At 36.9% G+C, this 26,933-nt stretch overlaps 1 protein-coding gene across 2 annotated transcripts in view; it reads right to left on the bottom strand.

The window, feature by feature from the left end:
• Positions 1–26,933, bottom strand: part of TTC13 (tetratricopeptide repeat domain 13) — a 37,369-nt gene that overhangs the window by 7,057 nt on the left and 3,379 nt on the right. For both annotated transcript variants that reach the window (XM_071738920.1, XM_071738921.1), the window contains exons 2-17: positions 25,730–25,824; positions 23,338–23,413; positions 20,845–20,915; positions 18,562–18,627; positions 17,065–17,157; positions 15,888–16,004; positions 15,000–15,110; positions 11,789–11,871; positions 10,579–10,720; positions 9,058–9,232; positions 8,513–8,669; positions 7,395–7,525; positions 6,929–7,061; positions 6,343–6,435; positions 2,283–2,366; positions 1,569–1,653 (exon numbers count right to left, since the gene is read on the bottom strand). In XM_071738920.1, the coding sequence (XP_071595021.1) occupies positions 1,569–1,653; positions 2,283–2,366; positions 6,343–6,435; positions 6,929–7,061; positions 7,395–7,525; positions 8,513–8,669; positions 9,058–9,232; positions 10,579–10,720; positions 11,789–11,871; positions 15,000–15,110; positions 15,888–16,004; positions 17,065–17,157; positions 18,562–18,627; positions 20,845–20,915; positions 23,338–23,413; positions 25,730–25,824 (1,712 nt within the window). The remainder of the gene's footprint in view (positions 1–1,568; positions 1,654–2,282; positions 2,367–6,342; positions 6,436–6,928; positions 7,062–7,394; positions 7,526–8,512; positions 8,670–9,057; positions 9,233–10,578; positions 10,721–11,788; positions 11,872–14,999; positions 15,111–15,887; positions 16,005–17,064; positions 17,158–18,561; positions 18,628–20,844; positions 20,916–23,337; positions 23,414–25,729; positions 25,825–26,933) is intronic.

Raw genomic sequence — 26,933 nt, 5'->3', positions numbered from 1 at the left:
ATGTACAGAGTGATCCCTGAGCTGCCTGTTGATAGGAACCTTTTGGTGTAACAATGCAAAGGCAAAAGGAGGAATGATGAGAGCCTGTTTTATGTTTACACTGAGGAGCAGCTGCTTTAGCCTAAGTGGGGATTCCAGAACACAGCTCACAGCAACCTCTTAACTGTCATCCAGTTTCCATTAATGTTTATCCTCATCAGGAGGAAAAATATCACAAAGTTCAAAAACCTTACAAAGCTACAGTGTCTGAGTGGAGCACTGGAGCCAGGGAGTTGCATAAATCAGGCAAAAACTGTATTTAACTAAAGCCAAAAACCCAGCTTTTGACACACAACATTCCCCAGCTACCCAAATAACCAAGCTCCATCAATATCAGAAGACATTAATTTTATACAGACACTATTAATGACTCTTAGGCAATGGTGTTGAATGAATTATTTATTTTAAGATGGAACTTGTGATCCAGGATGTTTTGTTTAAAGACAATCTGCATTTCTTTTAAAGAAACAAATCTAAAAGCCTCTAATAAGAAACAGCATTCCACTTCCAGACAGTCTGGAACGTGATGCAGGAGATTCAAACCAGAGCAAAATGTAAAGGTTATGAAAAGCAGGAAGAATATTTTTTCTGCCAGCTGAGACATCAATTTTGAAATAAGTCACATCTTGTTTACACATTTTCATCATCCTCTTGGAGTAACTTAGAATTTTAACTCCACTAATAGCATTTTTTCTGGCCCATAACTCAACAGGAGCCATACCAGGAGCTCCAGAGGGCCCTGGCTTCCACATTTCTGTGTCAACAGGGAGCACTTAAGTGTCTCCCTACCACAACATCTACTCCCTCTTCATCAATCTTTTTGTTAAGGTTCAGTCAGCATCCTTCTGGCTTCATCTTTCAAGCCCAAGAACAAGACAGCAACATAAAAAAGACCTCCAAGATGGAAGTAGGTACTCTGAAGACACTTATATTAATAATAAATATTTTTAAAACTCAGAAAAATTGAGTCCTGGAGCCATGTAGCTTCTCTTAAGGGATTTGTTGGACACAAGTGAGCACCACTACCATGAACAAATCCAGTAGTAGCAGCAAAGTATCTTTAGAGAGCTCTGGTTTATGGCAACCCCTCAGCTTTGCCTAAATATGAAATTTCAGTGTGGACACAGCTGATAAGAAAGCAAGGAGTTTGTCTTTGTTTAGAATGATTGTTTCTTCCCAGATTTTGCTCTAATCTAAACAAAACCCTGTCCAATCCTTTAAACATTCTGTAACAGTGTTTCCCCAAACCCAAATATTAGCACACTGCTCATCCTAGATGAATTTGGGGGAGTGGGAGGAGAGGGGGAAGACTTTTTCCTCAAATCCAGCTCAAGTGTTACTATTTTAGTTGGGATAAGAGTATAAAAAACTTTGCTCTTAATATATTCAAAGCCTTTCTATGAATTTTTCCTCATTTATTTTTATTCATTTTAAGCATATACACAATGTTCATATTCTGAGGAAGTGGCTATCTCCCAGAATGTATTTTATTATTTCTATCCTATTTTTGAAGTTTTTCTTTAATTTACCTTCATTATGGGAAGAAGATCTTCTACTTTGTGTACTTTTTCCAAAGCTTCTCGAACCTCTAAGAGTCCTTTTGGATTATTAGCCCTGGAAAAAATTAAATAGGTTATCACAATGGTTGAAAACATGTAGCACTTCTGGAAATCCATCTAGCTATGCTGGAATGAGTTATTAAAAATTGTTATTTCTTTTCTGAAAATTAGTTCCTTCATACTTGGCCACACACTTCTATTCTTCAAAAAGTAATTTCCTCTTATATCAGCTCAGCTTATTTTTTAGCTTCAAACCTCAACTTCAGACTTCAGGTTTATCTTTTTTTTTTTTGCTTGCTGTTAGAACTACTTAATAAATGAATGTGAATATTGAGAGAAACTGTAATCTATTTTACCAGGAGCAAACTCAACATCTTCAATAAATCCTATTTTTAGGAAGAACTGAGACTCAGTCATGCCAAAAGCATGAACAAACATGATTAGTTTCCAGGTATCCCATATTCACAATAGTTTTTCCTATTAGTTTAAGTTTCTTTACATGGCAGTGAATAGGATTTTGCATTTCCAAAGGAAAATAACAAAATGATAGATAGTAAATAGCCTAGAAATTAATAAAATAAAGAAAACATCCCTCAAACTTTCTGAAATTAGTATTATGTAAATTTCAAATCAATATTACCAGGGGACTGAAGCAGAGAGGGAAAAAAAGTATCTGTAATTTACCCATGATAAACCAGGATCCTATCTTTGATAAAATGAAGAATTTTCTCAAAATATTCCAGGTACCTCATGTTAATGACCTGTCCCCTGGAAAGAAAAGGAAAGAAAAGGGGTTTTTTAAGTCTTGTTTTTCAACCCAACATTCCAGCACTAAGACACAAATATTGCTCATCCATATTTGACAGAGTTTTATCCACAGAAGGTTTATAAATAAAAGGAATGAGAGGTTTGTCTGAAGAGGTGAACCCCTCATTTTGAATATAGATTCCATAGTGATCTCTATTCCATGAGTGTTCTCTGATAAACTAAATTTCATGTTTATTTCCCCCTTTTCAGTGGGCCTGTGTCCTGTAAATCTTCTCTGCATGATAATTATCTATTTCTACAAGGATATTCTATTTCTTGGACAGTTATTTACACCTGCAGAACTCTGAGGGAATTCTCCATCTGCACATGGATTTGAGACCCAACACCCTCCAGTTCACATATCTGTAAACCAGATGTTGATCTTCTCTGAGACTCCACAAATATTTTTCTTCATTCACCTACATCCCTCTATATTGAAATAATTTTGCTTTTTCTCCTAACAGCTACAAGCAGTCACTATGAAACAGAAACATCAAAAGGTCTTGTTTTTTCCCCTTGGGCTACTAAGGAAAAAAAAAAAACAACAAACAAACCCAACACTCAACACTTGGTGGAAAGCTGCTAGGATTACAACCACTGAGAGGAAAAATTACATACCATTATTGCATTTGTAGGACTCCTTCCTCTTCTCCCAGTCTACAAAACAAGATTTTATAAAGCAAATGTTACCTCTCTCTGAGGAAGCAAAACCACTGTCAATCACAGGAAGGTGTCTACATGTAGCTTGTTTTTTTTTTTTTTTTCCTTTATAATAATTTTTGGCAGCTTAAGTCCCTGTCTAATGTCTCACTCAACAGCCCCATGGGAGGTTTTGTCTCCAAATAATGCCAGAAGCAGTCTTTAAAAACTGAACAGACTGAGAACACATCCACATCTCTGCACACAGGAAAGGGAGGCAGGGAAAGCAGAAGGATGAAGACAAACCCCAACCCATGATTTGCCCTTGTTGTACGTCCCATCACTTTCCATCTGTATTAAAATAAAAATCAGCACAACAGGCAGAAACCTGTCAGTATAAGAAACTGGATTTTCCTTTAGTGGCATTGCAGAAAATACCTCTCACCTAGACCTGTCACTCTGTAAGGACATCTAGAAGCAGTAATACCAAGAAAAGGCTGCTGGTGGGTGGCCAGAAGTGATTTCTGTTCATTCCCACTCTTTCCACTTGTTTAATACAACACTGTCCCCAAGAATTCCAAAGTAGCAGTGTTCCAAAGAGTGTCTTCATTTTTTTTAATGAGAATATTCAGTATAACATCACTGTTTGGCTGATGTGAAATTGGTGTTTTGCCTCTGAAAATAACTTCAGCTTGCAAAAACATTTTCTCTGCTTTAAATGACACTTGGGAGCTTTGACCACTTCAAGCCACAAAGGAGGTAAATCTGTAAGACCCATGGAAAAGCACTGACAGATGATACTTGCACCTTGAGAACATCAAGATCTGGAAGCCTGTCAAATGTTGGGAAGTGTAAGATGCTCCTCATATACCTTTAATGAAAAGTCCCCAAATTGACTCCAAACAAAATAGGTTTTTGTTGCTCTCCAAACATTTTGCTGCTCTGGAAAAGAAACTTTAATTCAGTGGTCACTGAATGCCAGTGCCTCCCTGCCAAGACTCATTGAATCACTGAACAAGAATGGACTTAAGTGCAAAGAATTCTGAGAAAATAGAAAAGTTAACAGATAGCTCCTCCTAATATCTTTGTACACCAGAAATTGCTGGTGCACAGTTCATCCACCAAGCAAAACCCAGACAGTTTGAGCTCAGCATGACTAGATCCAATATGAACACTAAAAGAACACCCAAGTGCTCTTGTTGTACTTATCTGAACAGTTTATATTTTTGTGTATTTAATAACCCCTGAGCATTACATTTGTCAGCCTAAATAATCCACTGTTACACCTGGATTCAGGTAGCCATGCTCAGACTTAAGAGTCATAAAGTGATGAGAAAAACTTTCAAATCATAAACCTAATCTAAAGCAACATACAACTTCCTGAAAAAGAGTCCAAAGCCCATAAAGTTATCTCAATTATTAGAAAAAAAAAGGTGTTAGCTCTGTAGCCTATTAATATTTTCAATCAGCAGCCATTTTGCAGTTGAGTAATGCAAGAAGATTATACAGATCTGTATAATCCACTAAGAGCAAACTCATTTTGAAATCATAATGGACTTGAACGTGGTTCAAAAATAAAAATAAAATAAACCTATTAGTATATTACCATTTAATATATCAATTTCTTTTAACCCTCACCTCACGTGAAATCACAGGGAGGGATTCCAAAAGCAGAAACAAATCACTATTGGAAAGTGGAAGCAGCTTTTACTGGGGATGCAGAATGATCAAAATGTGTGCTTTTCTAAAATCAAAAAGTATGCAGTCACCATGCAGCTCTAAAGTACCATTAGCTCTTCAGACAACAGTATTTGGAATGCTTCAGATCTATTGTTCCTCCTCAAAAAGTGCCAAATCCATAATTTTCAGAGAACCCCTATCTAGCAATCAGAAAAGGGGGATCTAACTGCCAGTGAGATCCCTGAAAATCAAGGCTGATGTAAAAACAAAAATTAGAATTAGAGTCACTGTGGGCCTGTCCTGCTGAATGTTGATGAAGCTTATTTCCATTTTCTATGAAATCAGCAAAACCACTGGACCAGTAAGTCATGGTTTTTGCTGGCATTCTCTGATGAGAGAAAAACAAGTCAAGAACTTTGGGCAGTGAAAAAGAGAGCTGCTGATACAGAGATCCTACCCAGGGACACAATTCCCCAGGTCACACCTAGAAATTAAGTTTTTCCTCTTCCCTTTAAAACAGTACCAGGAAGAAACAGAAGAAACAGATGAAGTGTGGAACATCCTTGTCTCAGAGTACAGAGAGTGGTGGTTTCTGCTGCATCATGTGTTAGAAAAGATGGACAGAGCTTGAAGATCAAATTGAACACTTGCCTTGAAGAAAGACAGAAGCTTGAGCCTAAGACTGATGAGGAACAGCATGTCCTGCCAGACAGCTACTGATCTGTATGGAGTTTAATGCTGCACTGGAATTTTTCTCTGCCTGAAATTCCTGAGAAGCCTTTGCTTCCCTTAACCTCCTTGTTCCAGAGCACACCAAAAAAAAAAACCAAAAAAAAAAACAACCAAACCAACCAAAAAAACCCAAATAGATACAAAAAGCAGAAAGACAGATCCAAGGCTGACTACATCCCATGGATGGGAAGGAGTAGGATGAAACCTGGCTACAAATTTACTTACACAAACACACTCTGCTCCTGTGATTGACAGTGATGCTGCCACACTGAGTCTCTCACACCTCTGCCACTTCATGGGAGGCAGCACTGTCATCAGCTACAGCTCTGAGTCTTGCAGCATGGGAGAAGATGGAACGTACAACAGTGGTTGAATGTTAAATTTTACCCTTGTTCCAAAGTGAAAATTTTACAGATTACTTGTCTTTCTTCTCTTTACTTTGGCCTACTTTGAAAACAACTACAAGAACTGTTTTTCCTTGCTATTGTAAATTGGTATTAAAGCTAAAAGGACAGCACTGTTTCCTTACTGCTGCCACTATTTTTGTGGCAGCATTTGTACAAGTTGCAACTGTGATTAACTTAATCTTATTTGTACAATTAAGGTCACTTGGCAATTAAACACATTAAAAAAAACACATCCTCTGGATCCTAGTCAGATCAGTTGAACAACTGAAATTCAGGAGAAAAAGGAAATGTCACAAGGGACAATTTGAAGTGCACAAACCCCCCCCTGTTCCATTGCAAAATGCAAAATAAACATTGAAACAAGACAACAAGCACATGAAAATTCAATAATGTAATCTGCTGTTTCATGAACAGCCAGTAAATTTTGGTACAACATCCTCTAGAGTGAGGGAGAAGGCTGTATGGTAAAACTCTCCTACCTGATTAAGTTAATGTGATTATTGAAACCTCTGCTAAGGCTCCGGGCAGGCATTTGGTCCAACCAAAGCACAGGCTGGTCAGGATCAGCTATCCTGCAAAGACAGAGGACATTAACATTAACATTTCACTCCATGTAGTATTTTTAATTAAGCTTTGTTCATCCAGCAACTGTAGGGAAAAGGTAGAATTCACAGATCACAAAAAATCAACTTTATTTTAATGGATGTGCAATTTTCCTAAGAAAAAACCCAAGTCATGAATATTCCACGTTGTTGGAGCTTGCAACTGGTTGCTTTTGTTACCCTAAGCTGCAATGTATCCTAAGGTCTTTCACAGCTTTGAAAAATGCTATTTCCAACTCTTTCTTCTGAGAAAAAGAAGAAAAATGGAATATTTTCAGAAGTGAACTCTTGGTACTTAAACCATCCTTATCTCTTATGGGAATACTTTCCAGTTACAGAGTGGTAGCAAGTGTTCTTATTTTCTCTTCAGCCCCTTGGTTAACTGGTTAACTTGGTTAACACTATTACAACCATTAGCAGGTCTTGTTCTCTTTTATTTTTTTTTTTTTATTTATTTCTTTACCTTCTCCACTTGACAGCAATATCAAACATATCTCTCCACTGCATCAGCCTGGTTTTCCCATTCATCCGAACCTTGGAGTTTGCCCAAGTCCTCTGCACAGCCTGCATGACTTCCAGAGTGGCCAATCCCATTGCTGGGAGGGCAGAAAAGAGGAGAATAGGACAAAAAACAAACAAAACCTTTAGAGGCAAACACTTGGTTTTCGACAGGTGGGAAAAAACAAAGCAGGAAATTGATGTATTTATAGGGAAAGAACTGTCAGCATCAATAAATCCTGAGAGATCTTAATTTCCAGTCCCCAAATAGGTCAGGAAACTACTGACACTTTCATTTTAAACTTTTTATCTGATTTGAAAGGAACAGAAGAATAAAAACTAATTTGCAGGTAGCAAAGGTATAGCATTCAATTATCACCACATTGATTTATTTATTTTTTCCACTCAAATTTACAGATTTTTCAGTATACCTCTATGTATTCTTTTATTTGGAAGAAATCCTGGTGTCTCATACTGCATCATGGAACCCAGATGATCAGCTGCACATATGAGTTCTTGCACATCAGGCTTATAGCTTTCAAAATTCTGAAATAACACATCTCTTACAGAGGAGAAAAACATGCATCAGACATAAGTTGGCAACAAAAGTCCTGGAAGTTGTAAAACATAGATCTGTTTGTCTGATAATCAATACCATTTGTGTGAGAAATACCTAAAAGCAGCATAAAGAACACTCATTCTTCCAAGAACCCCACTGGACATACATAGGCCACAGCAGTTACACTCTGTTTTTCAAATTAAATCCTGGTCTGAAGTAGCATAAATAAAATAACATAAAATAGCATAAATTCATTACTGTCAGAACCAGCCTTTTACTTTCAGACTTGCTCATAATAAGTGCTACTAAATAAAATCCACAGAGAATAAATTATCCTTCAATGTTTCACTCTCTTCAACACCAAGGAAAGAAAATGTGTAAGAAACTGGAAGCCATGCTCTGTTACTTCTTTAATTCTATAAAAGCTTCTTGTGTTAAAAAGGGAGACTCCAGGCCATATATCCAGAAGCCATGAAATTTTAACTTTGCAATTTTTTACACAGATAAAGTGAATACTTGACAACACATCTAGAAATTAAGTTTACAGCAAGAGAAATTGGCTGAAGCCTGTTTTAATCAAATGCCCTGGTTTGTTAACTGGAGTCACCCTCCTCCTAAAATATTGGTTATCTAAATTACTCCAGAGAATATTTTTTTCCCAGTGAACCCCAGATGCCTCCAAAAATCTCTAAGTATCTGGAAAATCACACTTATAACAAGAACATACAGCAAGGAACTCTAATAAGGGTGCTAGGGATCACTATACTGACCATCTCCAACTTCACAACTTCTTAACATTAATTGCATGAAAAAAAACCACTTAGTAAGGGCATAGAATATGAAACATTATATGAATATTGTTGGTTATGTGAACACAGAAGGGAAGAAAATAATCCTAAGTTTCATTCATAATGCTTCAGAAGAGCACTTCAAAAGCTGAACTGAAAAAAATTCACATTTGGAGTAGGCTTTTTAAAAAAAATTACTCACTTTATATGTGGCTGTAACCCTGGCTGTTCTTCATAATTTTCTATAAGAAAAGGAAGGTTTTTTGCCCAGTGGTCCTTGAAATTTCCAGGAAGATCTATATCAATATTATACTCTGTAAGAGGAGTATCCAAATGGGCATGCAAGTATCTAGAATACTCTGGTGGGAAGAAATCACATTAAATACTGTTTGCATAATCAGTCTACTTGTGTAACTACATAAAAACAAAAATCAGATTATATGTTTGTCAGTTATCTAACAGGACTTTATTAAGGCATTACTCTTAGACAATTTCATTTTGTTATTAGTTAAATTCCATTAAAGAAATAAGAGTATTTCAACTAAGTATCACACTTTACCATTACTCAAAAATTTATAGTTCATTTGTGGGACCTGTTTTTAGCTGCATGAGCAGATGAGAATCAGTATAGACCTTTTTTTAACAGTGCCCATGAGACTGTAGGGTGGTTTCTGTGAAACCCTTGCACTTTCAGGGTTCTCAAAGGATTTAAGAAAATCTTTAAAAAGACAAACAATTCCAGCTTACCTCGGAGGTATTTTACTTTGAGATATTCTGGGCTGGCCTTCTGCCCAGGTAGGGGATCATTTAACATAACTTTAGTTTGAGCTTTTATGCCTTCATAAAACTGTCCCATGGCAACATGGCTGAGACCCTTCATGTACTGACATACTTCATTGTATGGTTCTAGCTGCAGACACCTCTAGGAGATTAAGAGAACAAAGAACCCATAAATCAAGAGAAAGAAAGAATATCTTCAAATAAACAGAGCCTGTTAGGTCAGAAGAGTCCATGAATAATTTTACCTTCCATCACAGTTTTCTTTCAAATGATGCTGAGCATATAAATTGCCAGCAAATGTAAGAAACAACTATTTTCAGCTTCATGAAAGGGAAAAAAAAAAAAAATAAAAAGGAACTGCCAGTGCAAATATGCTTTTGATCACCCTTTGTTATGAAAATAGATTATGTCTGCTCTAATGATATTAACACTACAGAAACATCTACTTGAGTTGAATGAAATGAGACAAAAGATACTCCTGGCAATTTTAGTAGCAAGACTTTTGGCTAGTTCAACATATATATACATATATATTATATATACACATATTATTATATCATATATATGTATAATTATATATATTATATATATAATTGTGCCATTTCTTTCATCCATATCTCCTCTAGCTCACACTTCATTACATTAGCCAACTATTTCCTGTATGCAGAACACAGATAAAATTCATGTTTATCATTCAAGAATTAATGCTCTGATTCTTCTAGCAACTTCATGTCTTTAGAAGAGCATTTCTCTTAAAAGATGAGATAACTTTTCACAAACACCAGTACCTACAAACTGTGTCACAGAAGGTGAATGTGTGATCATGCCCATGAAGTGCTCTCCTTGGGGGGGAGCACACACACACACACATTCAGAAAAAGGGATAAAATTGTTTCCATAACTTATTTCATTCCTTTTTTTAAGGATATGGAAATATGATTAATTGTTGCCTTTACTGTTCTGCCAAGAAATTGAGGCCATCATTTAATGCTCATGGGGAGAGGTCAGATTTTGTTTACCTGGGGAAACACCTGCATTTTTACAGCCTCAATGAATCACAACCTCTTGTCAATTTTTCAGTATAAAGAAAACACCTTACATTTGCTTACTTTAATCTTAAAATTCCAAAAAAGACTACACTCCTTCTTCTGAAATATGAAAAATTATTCAGGTTTCAACTCCAAGTGGCATTTTAGCATGAACACAATTACCAGTTTAAAGAAAACCAGATAAAACACTTCAGCCAGGGTTTGGTTTTAGAAATTCATGAAGTTACAGGAATTATTTTAGTTTTAGCAATACTCTATTCTGTTAAAAACTGTAGGGTTTTATACATCTTTTAAGGCAAACTTCACAAAAAAAAAAAAAAACCCAACCAATTTTGGTTCCAATGCACACAGACATTGAGAATGAAGACTTTTGTCTTATTGCACTTGTTGAATGCTGCTCCTTGTTAAAACATTTTTTATTTACTTGGAGCTTGCTTACCTTAAAATTCTTCAGTGCTTCATCTAAGCTGCCATGATGATACAGCATCATTCCTTTGAGCTGTAAGGTCTGAACATGATTCTGATTTAGCAGCAAAGCCTTCTGGAAGCTCTCTGTAGCAGCATCAAAGTTGCCAAGTTCTCTAGAAGATTCCATGAAGTGGAAAGTGAAGAACAGAGAAAGTAACAGGGTCAGTGAAATTATTTGCTCAAAGTTGTCTGAAAATTCCTTTACCAAAAGCAGTGTTACTGCAACTTTTATTCAGTGATAACAAAGGAAGAGTGGCACAGAGGTTTTCACTCCCAGGAAGGTGCTCTCTGAACCACAGCCCCACAAGGAAATAAATCTTTACAGTTCCCAGCAGAATAAATGATATGTGACATCATATATGACAGGTATTTTTAGTTCCTAAACTAAAAATAAACACTTTTCAAGAAATACACTAAGTATTTAAATGCTGAATAAGAAGAAAACGTATGGAGTTTGCATGCTGAAATTAACCCAAAGCATACTGACAAGAATTACTCATTGTGCAGGACAGCTTTTACTAAAAAATAGCCAGAGAAATTATCATGAAAAAACCCAAACTAGGAATAGTGCACAACTTAATTTTTCTTTAGTTTTTTTTTTTAAATCCAGTACACTAATTTTTTTTTTTAGTTTCAGATAATGAAATTCTCTCCACATGAAATGTATATTAGGGGAAAGTAATCTAAACAAAAGCAATGCTAGAGGGAAAAAATTTACTAGTTTTAAATACATTTGCCAAAAAAGAATTTTTAGACAGCACAGTGATTAACCTGAGGTCTCTAGTTTCAAATGAATGCATGAATGCTGAAGTCACTAAATTTGAAGCAGGAATTAAAAGGTAAAATGCTGTAACTTGTGATGTACAGAAGGACAAATCAAAACTATGAGTTGTCTGCTTCCATTATAACAAGAATTCTTTAAAAGGTATTTTATGCCTTCCATTTGACACTTATTTGATGTAGAAGAAAGCAAGAATGAGTTCAGAACTGAGTTGAGAATTTAGATACTGTGGTAAATAAGAGATAAGCCCACAAAAGAAAAAATAACAAAACATAGATAATTGACACTGTTATCAATCTCTGTAACAAAAGCATAAAACTTAAAAAGTGCATTTTAAAGAGCTCAGATAGAAAATTTTAAAATTATTTAAAACTTTAAAATTATTTCTGAATGCAATTACCTGTAGGCTTGCCCCAGACTTTTATATGCATCTATGAAGTCTGCTTTCTGCCTCAGAGCTTCTTTGAATGACTCAATGGCTTCCTACAAAAAGACACCAACAGAATTTTTTTTTTCACTTACAGGATTCATTTCATTTGAGCATCCTCAGTAGTTACTAAGCATGGATTTCTATTTACTCATCAAGTCTTCGGAAGAAACAAATAAGACATGAATTTATAATAAAATATATTGAATAATAAGCAGCATATACCAAATGAAATACTAAACCATACTTTATAGTTGTCTAAACCAATCTGTCATGGTTTATGACAGATTTAGCTGGAATTCCTTTTCCTAAGATGCTATGGGATTTAGTGATTCTTTTATCATTTTCATAGAATTCAGAGATTGCTTTCAAAAATCTGGTCTCTAGTAAAAAAAAAAAGTCTTTCCTCACAGTCTTCCTTCTTCATTCACAATACACCTAATTTTTGCAGCCCAAAAGGCTCCTTCAGATCTGTATTTTGCCTTTCATTGCTTTATTAAGTTCTGTATTAGTTGTACAGGTGGCAAACACTCTCTTGAGGGATTACAAAGCAAGCTATCATCTTCACACAGCTGCATCCTCTGCTGCTGTGAGGAATACAATGTAATAAAAATAAAATTGTTAGAAGTAATTACATGCACCTGCCCAAAGAAATCTTCCTCTGTAAGGGATTTGATTAAGAGCTCAGGTTTTATAACTGGAGTGGCTATATAAATTGGGAAATGCAGTAGTGAGATTTAGCATTAAGGATGGAATATTCAGCTACTTTATATTGTAAAGGAATGCTTGAAAAGTACCAGGAAGGCCACAGTGCAAGAAATTCAGTGCTGTGAGGAAAGATTTATTAGTATCTGATAAAATTAGAGATTCTTGTTCAGAAATCTATTAAATATATTGTGAGCACAAAAATATAAGATCATCACCTACCATTACTGATAGGCTCATGTCCTCCAGCTGATTTAAAAATCAAATAATTTTAAGTCTCAAGAACAAACCCTCTGCTACCCTCAGCCCAAGCCTCAAAACTTAACAAATGATGTGTATAGTCCTCCTCCAAGAGGCACTTTGAACCTGACTGAAAGCCAAGGTCTATCTATGGATGAAAAGCCATCCAGTCACCATCTCTCAGAACTTGAATATTTGGGATGGAAGAGTCTCCATCTGAGAAAAGAAACTGGGAGGAAGGAGGTGGAGGTGGTGGTGATGCAGAAAAGTGCTGATCTGCACATCAGATAGAAAATATTGCTTGTTTTGCCAACTGAGACAGTATTTAACCTTGCCACTTATATTTCCACCCTCACTTTCTGGGTTCTCTGCTGCCTACACCAAAAAAAAAAAATCAGACATTAAACCAGATTACTATCTGAAAGTAAATCATCTGAGTGCATTAAGATACACACAGAAAGTTCACTGACAGTCTGAAGCTCTCAGAGCATACACTGAGAGTTGTGGAAAAAACACCATCTGGGGTACTCAAAAAATGGAGAAGTAGCCTGTTCAGTAAAAGAAAAAAAAAAAAAAGAAAAAAAGTGCAGTGATTTTCTATGAAAGCTACTAAGCTGAAACTCAGGAGATCTGGGAGGTCTTGAGGTTCTGTCAAGATGTCTTCACACAGCCCTTCCTGGATCCCCCAAAATAATTCCATTCTGTTGTAATTTCGCAGATGACACCAAGCTGGGGGGAGTGTGGATCAGCTGGAAGGCAGGAGGGCTCTGCAGAGGGACCTGGACAGACTGGAGAGTTGGGCTGATCCCAAGGGGATGAGGTTCAACATTCCAAGTGCCGGGTCCTGCACTTTGGCCACAACAACCCCATGGGGAGCTCCAGGCTGGGCACAGAGTGGCTGAGAGCAGCCAGACAGAGAGGGACCTGGGAGTCTGGATTGCCAGGAAGGTGACCATGAGCCAGCAGTGTGCCCAGGTGGCCAAGAAGGCCAATGGCATCCTGGGCTGGCTCAGGAACAGCGTGGCCAGCAGGTCCAGGGAAGGGATTCTGCCCCTGTGCTCAGCCCTGGGGAGGCCACAGCTTGAGTCCTGTGTCCAGTTCTGGGCCCCTCAGCTCAGGAAGGAGATTGAGGTGCTGGAGCAGGTCCAGAGAAGAGCAAGGAGGCTGGGAAGGGATCCAGCACAAGTCCTGTGAGGAAGGGCTGAGGGAGCTGGGGGTGTTGAGGCTGGAGAAGAGGAGGCTCAGGGGAGACCTCATCACTCTCTCCAACTCCCTGAAAGGAGGTTGGAGCCAGGGGGGGGTTGGGCTCTTTTCCCAGGCAACTCTCAGCAAGACAAGAGGGCACAAGAGGTCTCAAGTTGTGCCAGGGGAGGGTTAGGTTGGACATGAGAAAGAATTTCTTTGCAGAGAGGGTGCTCAGCCATTGGAATGGGCTGCCCAGGGAAGGGGTGGATTCTCCATCCCTGGAGATATTTCAAAAGAGCCTGGATGTGGCACTCAGTGCCATGGGCTGGGAACTGCAGCGGGAGTGGATCAAGGGTTGGACTTGATGAGCTCTGAGGTCCCTTCCAACCCAGCCAATTCTAGGATTCTATGAATTTAGGGATCACACAGTTCCATCCCCAAACTGAGAATTTCAGACAACTTGTCTCATTACTCTCCACTCAGAAAAACCTGCAGCAGTATCTCTGAACACTGTATAAGCAAGAAACAGGTGTAATTTTACCACAACTAAAAGACAGGGAGTTTGAGAATCAGAAAATGGTGAAACATTAAAAGTATCATGGAAAGAACTTATTCCCCACTGACTTTATGAGGAAGCAACTGTGATAGACCTGCACCATTTTAAAATTTAAAAAAGTTTAAAAATTAAAAATTTAGATATGATTATTTCAGAATCAACATAACTGGAATACTCATGCAAAAATGCAGGGCTCTCTATCAGCAGTTTCCTTGATCACCTGCTAGCTCATCTGAGGAAAAATTTTAAAATATTTTCCTCTTCATCCCTTTTCCATTGACAAAACCTAGGGAGTCTTCACTTCATGGAAAGAAATTTTGAATATAACCTTACAAATGTTAGATGTGGTGCCAAATACAAACATTTCATTTTGCTTGCACTCTTTTGCCTCAAAAAGTCTTCCTTATGTGAGAAAATATAAATATACCAACAGCTATATTTCTATTTTATTAACTTAAAAGAGAGTGCTACATGAATTATTATTTAACACAGCTTTACCTTCAGAAGTCCTCTGTGAAAAAAGGTTAAGCCTTTATAAAGCATAGCTATAGGCTGATTTTTGTTCAGTTCCAGAGAGTGCTGAAAATCCTCATGGGCCATTGCATAATCCTGGGATTAAAGCATACAAATAAAGAGGAACACATAATCTTATTTTCATAAAGGTAAATTACAGGTTTGTGTAAATATTTGAAGTCAGTCTGAGGGCTAAGCAGCAACAATTGTTACCTGCCAGTCAGAATATCAAAGAGTGCACAACATACTTAGAACTTTTGCAGAAAGTGCTACATAAAAACATAGTAAAATAAATGGATTAAGAGTTGTAAACAGTGAAATTAGAAGAAAAAAAATAGAAAAGCAGCTATTTAGCATTCACACAATCTTTATTACCTGTTTTACATTGCAGTGTAAAACCAACACACACAGATTACACAGCAAAATAGGATGTTTGCATTTTTATAGGGTTTTTATTTGTTGAGCTCTGTGTTTGGGGGTTTTTTAAGTTTATAGGGCAGTTACTACCTTGGTCATGACTGTTTTCCTCTTTAGAGTGGGATTAAAAAAACTATTTAAATGCAGCTGCAAGTTATAAATCAAGTCAAATTATTCATCCACATTCTACTCCTCAGACCAAACACTCTGAGATGTGCACACAAGGTATTTGCCCTCTAACTCTCTGCATTAAACAGATTTGCAGATGAAATACTTGAAGAATAAATCTCAACTACCAGAAAGTCAATTACAAGAAATCCAGGGCTTTTGTTATTTTCATTTTAATTTAAATAGGAAAGAACCTCTTGAAGAAAAGTAACAACTGGCAGGAGCAACAAAATAATCAGCAACATCCACACAGCCAAAACCAAACAAAATCCCCCCAAATCCACTAACCTCAGATATGAAGTAAAGAGTTCCCCTGTGCCTGTAGAGCCTTGCTGATGGCTGCAGCTGAATAGCTCTGGTGAGATCAGACAATGCTTCACTGATTCGTCCCAGTGGGGACAATATCTAAGAGTATAAAACCAAAACAGAGTTTAGAACAACCAGATTTATTTTAGAAATATGAAGGTTACTCCTTTTTATGTCCAGCTGTAACAGAGTAACTGTGTTTGCTAGAAGAGGATGGAAAATTCTACTTTAAATGTCAGTATTTATTGCTTCTAAACACCTATGAAAGGGAAAATATGAAAGAATTACTCCCCCCAAAACAGTGTATACTAATATCACCAATAACATTTGCAGAAATCTAGCATCTATAGCCCAAATAAAAACAAGTCAGCCAGAGCAAAATATTCTATTTCAAGTTACCTCAACACATTCAGTTGAAAATACAATTAATCTCATAAGGCTTCTAAAATAAAAATATTCCCCAACAGAAATTAAGTCTATTTGCCCAGCATTTGAATGCCTTTCACTGCTTTACATCAAGATTATTTCTAAAGGTATTATAAAATCATGAAAATAATGCAAATTGTGAATTAACATTTCACATTATGGCAGTTATTATTACATGGTATGTTGACTTCTAGAAATATTTATGCTTTTGGTTTGTCTACAAATCTGCTTCTTGAAATCCAGTTTCTGTAAGGTAACAAAACGTGATTTTCAAAATTAAAAATATCTGTGTATTTGAATGATATTTCACTTGCATGCAAAAATATAAAGCTAAAATGTTTGATTAAAAACTCCTTCTTTACAAGTTTGGCATTTTACCAATTAGTCCTAACAATAAGTTTACTGAGATGACACTTGATATTTTGATTCATTATACTAAAAAAAAAACCCAAAACCCCACACAATCTTGTAAAATACCATGTCAAAACCTAACCATTTACACATGATACTTTCTATTCTATTGGCTGCAGTAACTCCCCATGATCTGTCATTTTACAGATAAACATTCCACAAATTACCCTGCTTGGGAGTAAATACAGGTATTTTAAAAGAAAGAAGGACTTTTCACAGAAAAACACAGATAAGAGCTTTAGTCATTAAATCAGTAAAGAAATACTTGAAAACATTGTGGAATTTTAGGCTCTCCAAAAAAACAAGAGAAAAAAATGCTCACTTCTGCTCGCTGTTCAAATACTTCAGGATGATCTGGTTCCAGACTTATCACTCTGCTCAGCTCAAACAGAGCAAGCTCAGCATTCTTCATATCCTGAAAAAGAGAAAAATAAATCAGGTAAGCAACAGTTAAGAGTAATAATGCTCTCAGACTTAAAGACAAGCAGACAAAGTTTCTTAAATTGCATCAGTTAACACCTTTCCTTTGTAACATTAATACAAATAGCTGGAAAAAAATCCACAAAAGCACCTGCCTGCTAAAACACTTGAAAATTCAACATGTCAGCTTGTATATGTCTTTGTGCTAATAATTTAACAACATAACTGACTAATTATTAAGCTGACACCTCCTTAAGTACCTTTCCTGGCAGCAAAGAGGGCTCAAAAGACACACCTGCATCCTACCACCCACCAGTGTTTTCATCAGTGTTGTCTGTAACTTAATCCAACTTAATTGGGATGCATTTTACCTATCTAAATTTTTATATTGCCCCAATAAATTGAAGGATGGAAGCAGTTACTGAATTGGGAAAAAAAACCAACAAACTGGTACATGGCAAGATGTGCAATAGGATCATTGATCTTGTTTTGCAATGCAAAGAAATTTTGCATGTGCTTAACATCATTTTTGTGTTTTCAAAGTGCTGCTCACAGAAACTTTTATGAAGTGGATCTGTCTAAACATCCAGCCAAACTAAGAAAACAAACTCTGGTGTTAAAAAGTTAGAAATATGAAGGACTTCAAGCTCTTGTCAGCAAGATTCTTCACAAAGGAGATCTTCAAAGAACTATTCAATTATTCTTTCTTCTGGAACTCCAGCAAGCCTGTAATCACTAATCATTAAGCCACAAACTCCAACTACAAGGACCACAGCCTCCTGTTGAATTTTTTTTGCTCTGGGAATAATTTGAGTAGTGACTGTAACTAGTAGTAACTAACTATAACTAAGTAATTTAATTTTTAATTATTTTGAACAAATTCAAGGTAGTATAGACCCCCAGAGTCACAGGCAAGCAAGAAGCAATATCAAGCCTACTGGATTGCAAGAGTTGACAATGCTTCCAAACTGCTGACTTTTTAATTCTCCAATTTTTAATGTGGTAAAAAATTCAGTGGGATTTCATAAACCTGCATCTCAGAGGCAAGACAGTGCCTGTGATCTTTTCAGATAACTTTTGAGTGTCTGTGGCTCTCTGTCCACCACACCCAACTGATTATCCACCCTATATTCTCCTTTGGCACCCTTGCCTCATGCTGCTTTATTTATTTCCCAAATCCCACAGGGCAAATGTTCATATTTGCTGGAAAAGTTCAATCCATGAGATCCCCCTCTATTTTGGAGGACCTGCCAAGGGACAGACACATCTTTATAGCAGGACAGATTTTGGGATGTACCCATCACCTTCTAGTCAATCTAGCTCCTCCTGTTAGAAGCCTTCTTATAGTCTGGGTTCAAATAATTCAGTCAGATGTCAATTTAAATAATTCTGTACTCACATGCAGTCCTTTTTTTCCATATGCTATCCCTCGTCCATATATTGCACTAACCAGCTCTGGTTCTTCCTGTTAAGATTTAAAAATTAATACAATCATCAGTTGTGTTTGGCTGTGTTTTGGTTTTTTTTTAAGGTATCTTTCTTCAACACTTATTTAATTCTTGCTGATCTTAAGCAGAAGCAATGAACAGTCACAGCTGTGAGGTAAAACCATTGTATTTCAGTGCATACTTTCCCATGCTCACCACTTCCAGTTTAATTTACTGGCATTGTTCTGGAATGTTTGTCTGGGAAATGAGCAAAACAAAGTGCAGTTAAAGCATCAGTGACCACCTACCTAAAGATCAGTGCACATTAGTACAGTCTGTTGTCCAAACTTCATTACTTGTAACCTAACTGGTAATTGCATCATTTCTTTTGTCAAACAACCCTGAAGTGATAATAAACAAACACAATTCAGCCATTCAAAGCCTGTTTTGCTCATAATCTAAATTTAAGATTTAAAATCAGGAAGCAGGAAATTGTGATATCCTGGTGAAATTTGTACTCAGACAGCAACCAGAATCAGAGGTATTCTGCCAAAACACTTCCACAAAATTCAAGGAAACTTTCCCTGGGTTAGACTTCACTTTGTGGCTTTCCAACTCAGGCACTTAAAGGGATACATCTCTTAAAAAATTAAACTACTTCTTGTTCAATGTCAGCTGTGGCTTCTCATCCAAATTTGAAGAATTATAGTAGCCAAACTGATTTTTTTGGCCCACCAATGCCAAGGCAGTCAGGATCCAAGCCTCCATCTTCACACCTGCAACCAAACCAGCTGTGCAAGCAAAGTTTGCAGCACAGACCTGGCCCCACTTACCTGGGAAAACTGCCAGGAAACAGCAAATTTTTTCATTGACAAAACAACAGCTGCCTGGCACCCCAATGCTGGAAGTTTCCCAGACCTGAGCTGATTCCAAGCCCAGCAAAGTCAACTGCAGGTAACTTCCCTGCTTTTCATAGAGTGGCCAAGCAAGGCTGCTTTGTTCTGTTCCAGGTTTTAATAATCACTTTATATGTATTTAAAATTGCCTTATGGAAGCCAGAGTGAACAATTATCACCACTTTACAGCCTTTCAGGCATAAGCATGATATAAACTTCAACTGAGATCAGTGCATTGCAAGGGTACTCCACTATACACATATTTATCCCAGTATCTTTCTACAGTTGCTCTATCTTGCTTATTTTCATTTATATTAAGTTCCCTTCTTGGCAAAGAGAAGGAAAGAAACATTACATCAATCCAGTAAAATTATTTCTTATTAAGGTTAAAAACCAAGTAAGCACACAAACAAACAAAAAAAATCAGTCCTAACATTAAAAACAAAGAGATCTCTCAACATCTAAACCAACCAAACCAACCAACAGAAAACATTCTGGTCCTCTGATAATTCCCATTAAATAATTCCAGTAAATTGCCACATTTTCACTCAATTTAACTATGAGCCACATGATATTTGAGTTTAAAAAATATATATTCTTGTATTTACAGTATGACTTTCAGCTTGCATTTGTCTACTACAATCAGTTTAGATCAAAAAGCAAGTCCATGCTTCTGGTAGTTATAGGTTCTTAGCTATAAACTAATTTAGTTGAAGCTTTTAGGATTTAAAACTGCATTTCAGTGTGGCTACCTTCTACTTCAAAAAAGAAAATTCTGAATTCTTTACCTTGGACAGAAAAAAAACCACTGCTGAAGTATTAATCATATTTTACTTATACATTCAATTCATTAATTGCTTGCCACTAAAGGAGAATAAACCCAGCACACAAAATCATTTCTCATCATGAAAGCAATGTGGTACTTGCCACTAGCAAGAAGAGATCTCTGTCAGGTTTTTTTCTGATGTTGCTGGCAACAGGCTAAATGTCACCCAAAAAACCCCACAGTAAAGTATCTCAGCCTATACACTAAGTGGGCAAATAAAGGAACTTCAGTTTTGCACAGGTCAGATTTCTGAAGATGGTTTGTTTTGGGTTTTTTGTGGGGGGTTGAAGTGCCATAAAAAATTTATTTCTACAGATGAGAAAAATACTCCCCAAATAACCAACATCCTGAGTCAGCTAATTTTAAGAGCACGTATATACAGAAACAATGAACAACTAATAGAATAATTACTCTCCTAGCATAATTATTCTCGTTTAAAAATCCCTACTTGAATCTCTGGTTTAGTAAAAGCTTTTGCTGTAATGGATAATCCCATAGAGTGATTTTTTTAGGGGTTCAAGCAGAAAACTTACCTGCAGCATGGTTGAAAAATGTCGTATGGCTTCATCATACAAACCATTGCCAATCAACACATAGGCAATTGCTAACAACAACAAAAAAAAAACAAATGTAAATAAAACAGGGGGAAAAAAAGCTCATTTTTTAAAAATACACTTCACAATTTGGCTGTTTTGAATGTAGGATCCTCCCTATCACTGAAGATTTCAGTAGTCAAATGATTTCTGCCAACCATTACCCAGCACTCATGAATTATTCCATTCACACTCTGCTCAGCAGAATTGGGGTTTCTGGTTTGGGTTTTTTTCTCTCCTTTTTACAAGTTGTTCAGGAAAGGGTCCATGTTTGCTTCTAGTTGACTTAGGACTATGGAAGATGCCATGATCCCATTTATTAGACCCAGATACTTTTACAATTACAAGTGAGCCTGGCTAACTTTTTTTTTTTTTTTTTTTTTTTAGCAATTCCCTCAGAGGACACCTAAGTCTGTTTGTTTGCACACATCATCATAAACTTGACTAGCTCACAATAAGTTTTTCCTTCACCTGAACTACCTAGGAAAAAAACTCAACTAAAGTGATTCCATTAATTATAAAAATGAGACGAAAATTACAGAATCTTTATCCATGTTAAAACTATAAAAAAGCTTTAAAGTTCTTGCATATCCCCTCACTCTGGAGTAGCAGCTAAGTGTTGGAAAAAGAACCAGACCACTGGTTTAGAAACACGTTCCTGTAATCTCCACAAGAGATAAAAATACAGCCAAGTCACAAGACTGGAAAGCTGTGGTTGTGCTTGCATGACTGAAGTTGAGTTCTCACAGCTGAGTATCTCAAGATTGTTCCATTTTGCATGTTTTAATCTCTTGCAGTTCTTAAATCTGGACAAAACTCTGTCCACATTGCCCACAAAAGACAATTATCTTGCAGACCAGAGCTAAGAAAGTTAAAGTATAACTTTTTCCCCAGGCAGTTGGCATGAATGGCAAAGAGTGGAACTAAGAGTGGGAATTCACCTTTCCCAATACTTTTAATAACTTTTAGCAGTCATTCAAATATTATGGAAGAGGTGCCTATCAGCTTAATTATTTACTCAAACAGGAGAAGAGAAAATGAATGAGTTGGAGGGAAGGAATTTTTAACAGGACACAGACACTTCCATGCAGGCAGAGCCACATTGTTCTGGCAGTGTTCATTGAAGAAGAACAAGTTAAGATAAAAGAGAAATAAGAAGATGTATTTTGTCCAGAACTTGCCTCATTCTTGGAGTATTTCTATCATGCAGAAGAAATGCCTGTGTGCAAGACAAGCTTTTGCCTCAATACATAAAGAGCTTCACTTGGTAGACACATAGAATTGCCAAAAAAAGGAAAGAAAATTGAAGGACAGGTTGAGGAGCTCTTGAATTTTCATTTCATTTTCCTCCAAGGCTACAGAGTTACAGTATCACTCTATGCCCTCTCAGTCATCTCTTTGCTGCTTCATAATGCCTCTGCTTCCTCCAGAGGATACCAGTTTGGAGAAGCAGCACAGGTAACCCCTTCCTCAAGTCACAGAATCACAGAAAGTCAGCCTGGAAGGACCTCAAGGATCCTCTGGTCCAACCCTTCTCATATTATTGTCTTTATGAGATGTCTCAGCACCCCCTTGAGCTCAGACTTAAAACTTTCCAAAGTGGGGGAACCCACCACATCCCCTGGGAGACCATTCCAATGTCTGACTGTCCTCAGAGTGAAAATTTTCCTCCTGTGTCCAATCTGAATCTCCCCAGGAGCAACTTGTGCCCACTGCCCCTTGTCTTGTCCATGGGACTCCTTGGGAACAGGGAGCCTCCATCTTCTTTGGAGCCTCCTTTAAGCACTGAAACATCATCATAAGATCTCCCCTGAGCCTTCTCTTCTCAAGGCTGAACAAACCCTGTTTTCTCTGTCTTTTAATAAAATTATTTCCTGCTAATTTTATTTTAAATGCCTTCATTTTCTGCACTGAGAGTGCTCTGAAAAACATCAAGCAGCAGCCTGTATGAGGACATAATTCAGAAAGCCTTCCTGCTGCCTTTAAGCCTTGATGGGAAGAGTGCATGGTTAGGGGAAAAGAAATCATAGATATATGCTTGATGGAAAGCATATGCCATTGGTAAAATTTTCTGGATGTTTGAATAGTTTTACTCACCAATAATGGCAGAAAAAGGGAAAAAAGAAATAGCTTAGGTTGTTAAACAGGATTTTATCAAAATGCTTTTTTAATACCTGCTTAAGCAGACATGATGAAGAATTCCAGTGAGCAAAGGAGGAAAGATTTTTAGTAAAAGCAACACAGATTTTTTGTGCAATCAGAGAACATTCACCTTCAGACCTAGAACATTCACCTTCAGACTTAGTAGAATCACTTTAAAATTAACAAACCACACAAAAAAAATTTTTTTAAATCACCAGTTTTGTTTTAATACATTCAGTGCTAATAATTAGCAGATAATTCCCTGCACAAAAATTATATAAGGCATCTTACCCAATTCTTCATTTGTGTTGTCATTCTCAGTAGCAAATGGAAATCGTTTTTGCTCTGCAAGCAGCTTTGCTTGATTCTGTAAAACATCATGGATTTCAAGTGGTCAGCAAACCAGAATTTAACAGAAAACCCATGTCTTAAACCCTTAAGAGAATGCCTTAAATCAAAAAGCTAAAACTAATGTGATTGCTTTAAGGTAACTGGAAACAAATTCATTCCTAAGTCTTCCACAGGGAGAAAAATTGCTCCTCAGCCAGGTGCTGTTTTTATCCTCCCTAAATAAGTCTTACCAAACCTTCCAGGTGAAAGGGAAATTGTCAGCACTTTACCAGGGGCTGATGTTTCTACATTACACCTGCTTAACCTGTAGTTTGGAAGCCTTTCTAAAACACATGCTAAATCATAGGAAAGTTTGTGGTCTTTACCCCATTAATTACCATTGCTTCCTTTCAAGGGAAGGAACTACCTGAAGAGAACAGACTGAAAAGAAAATCACTCCAGCAATAAAGAAAAGTTTAACTCTAGTGACACATTAAAGTAGAAAGGCTGTCAATTTAACTTCCTATTATACTTCCTATTTTACTATTAACTTCCTATTATAGCTTCCTATAAATAGCTTCCTATTAAAGACTTTCTTCAGCCAGTTAAAGCCTCATCTAAGGCTTCTGTTCCCCAAATAAAACCCCTCAGAAATATTCTCTACTCTGTTCATTTTCCCAAGTATCTTCCACAGGCAGCTGTGAGCCTACCAGAGCAGTTTGTTAGAAAAATACAGTGTGCTCATGGAATTAATTGGCCTTTAGGAAACAAGGAGGGGGAAAATAACTTCTCTCACAGGTCAGTTATCTTTGTACTTCAGCTAAACAGCACACAGGAGCATCTTTAACTTCAGAGAAGACAATGAAACACCTTGGACTTCAGTTAATATATTTAAATTCAGTTCTTCTAATGAGAGGACTGCACTTTGTCCTTCTCCCTTCCACTTTTTTTGTGGTGTTCAATGAAAAATAGCCTCACTACTTGTGTCCATGGCACAGGTATCTATAAATGATACTATAAAGCAGAAAAGTCACTGGTCAAACCCCATGGCCCAGTTTCTACCCTGTTCATTTTAAAATCTTAGCAATTACAGGCAAGTTTGGTCTGCTCTAAAGCTTGAGTATTTTGTAGGGTATAGGAAATTAAGAAAAGTATTTTAAGACCATTGTTTTTACTGAAATTAGAGATCATGTGTGAGCAAGGGGCACTCAGCAAGAGAAGCACCACATTGTTTTCTCCCAATTCTCATCTACTTTTGTTTCATTTGGTTCTTGAGGCAGGGGAGGAAGGGGTTTCATATTTTTAACACATTCTGAATCCAGTTATAGGTTAGATTCCTAAAGCACAACATACAAAAACTGGGAGTTCCTCTGTTCTCAAAAAATAAGAATTTTTAGCCCAGCACCAACTCCTGATGGGCTGAATTGTTGCTCTTTTCAAAACAAACTTTTTTTTTTTTTTGAAACAGAAATTTGTAACAAACTAATATACATCTTGTGGCCTTAGAAAAAATTGCTGGTACCACCAGTCTAGACTAGATAGAAGATCTGACCAATATCTAATCAATGAATGCTGAAAGAGAACATTCAATTGTCTTGATGTATTTGCAATAGAGCAGCTTTATTTCCAAGTGCCACCTTTGGAGAACTTGTTTGAAATTAGAATATTGTTTCCATGCTTCCCAATAGCAAATAAAATCTATAAATTTGCCAAGGCTTCTTTGCATATTCACATGAGAATCATTTGAAGATTTTCAATATCTGTGACTCTATTGACTGAAGAAGTTAAGATCAAATTCTGTGTTCTGATGTAGACTGAAGATTGTATTTGTTCAAGATCAATAGACCAAGAGCTGTGTTGCAAGAAAACCAATAATCAAAAATAATCCTCTTGGAGTCCCTTTCTACCAAGAGATCCTCTTCTTTCATTAGAGTAGTCTCCACATACCATGTTTGTATTATATTTATACCTCCTGACTGTATTATTCCTACACCTCCTTAAGTTGTTAACATGGGTAAAAATAAACATACCTTTCCCTCTTTTAGCCATAGCCTCTGCACTCCTAAAAATGAAACAAAATAATGGGCAGACTAATCAGCCTTCAGTGGAAATATCACAATTAGGTGAAGCTGCTGACAGCCCTAGAGACTCATGAAGGAGTCCTCTGAAAGCACTTTCACAAGCAACCTGAGTTCATTCACACTTCAGCCTTCTGGAGACCTATTCCTACTGCTGATGGGGTTTGGAGTTATTTGTCTGAACTTCATTTTAACTTGTTCTGAAGTTAAATTGATCTGCAACTTCAACAATCTGCTAAAAGGGGGGTTGTGCATTGTATTTTTTGAGAGCATACCAGAATTTTTTCTGTGTTGAGGGAAAGCACAGACTCACAAGATGAAGTCCCCCCCACGTCACAGTCGGATTCACGGAAGTGCAAAAATGAGGAATCTGTGGGAAAAGAGAGGAAAATACCTTTATGAACTCAAAGAGCTACATCTATGTTTTATTATCACACCTCACATTTCCTCCTGTTCATCAGAACAGCTTCCCCATTGGGCAGTCCACAGGGAGAATCCTCATGGAGTGCTTCCCATAGCACTGCATCCAGGGAAGAAGCAGTTGACTTGGCTGCTTTTCTAGGGTTAGTTTTATCACTACTTCTCCATGCACTTTGGGCTAAAAATACAGAGGAAAAAATTAAAATGAAGCTGCAGAAAACAAGGGAGGAGTGAGTGGAATAAAAAGGGAGGAAGATGGAAGCACATAAGAAAGGTATGGGATAGGCACATCCCCATTTAGCCTCATGATTCCATTCTCTGGCACAAAAAATAAAGACAAAATTCTCATTCCAAAAGCAGAGAAGAAAATAAATGGAATGGGTCATACAGAGGTAAAGAAAGAGCTGGTACTGGAAGTCCAGGAAACAGAGGGATAAAGACTGTAAAAAGCAGACAGAACAGTAAATCACATTAACTAAACACATATACAAAGGCCCTCACAGGTATGTTACTGAGAAAGCCATTACAAACAGTCTAAGGTTGATTCAAGCCTCTGGAAAGTCAAACACGGTTTGTTGGCCCAGCAGAGGAAAAGTTTAACAAGGAAACAATCAACAAACCCCCCCAGGCTGATAGACAAGTCACTACCTCACCTACATGGTGCTTTAACTGCTGTCCCTAACCAGACCTGTTAGCTTTAAAATGCTTAGAATTTGAGATACTTCAGAATTTGAGATACTTCAGAATTTGAGATACTTCAGAATTTGAGATACTTCAGAATTTGAGATACTTCAGAATTTGAGATACTTCAGAATTTGAGATACTTCAGAATTTGAGATACTTCAGAATTTGAGATACTTCAGAATTTGAGATACTTCAGAATTTGAGATACTTCAGAATTTGAGATACTTCAGAATTTGAGATACTTCAGAATTTGAAGCACTTTAGAATCTGAAGCACTTTAGAATTTGAAATACTTTAGAATTTGAAGCACTTTAGAATTTGAAATACTTTAGAATTTGAAATACTTTAGAATTTGTATATATATTATATAATATA

The sequence above is a fragment of the Heliangelus exortis genome, chromosome 3, assembly GCF_036169615.1.
Source record: "Heliangelus exortis chromosome 3, bHelExo1.hap1, whole genome shotgun sequence".
Taxonomy (NCBI): Eukaryota; Metazoa; Chordata; class Aves; order Apodiformes; family Trochilidae; genus Heliangelus; species Heliangelus exortis.
The sequence above is the reverse complement of the archived record's forward strand: the minus strand, read 5'-3'. Positions and strand labels throughout refer to the sequence as shown.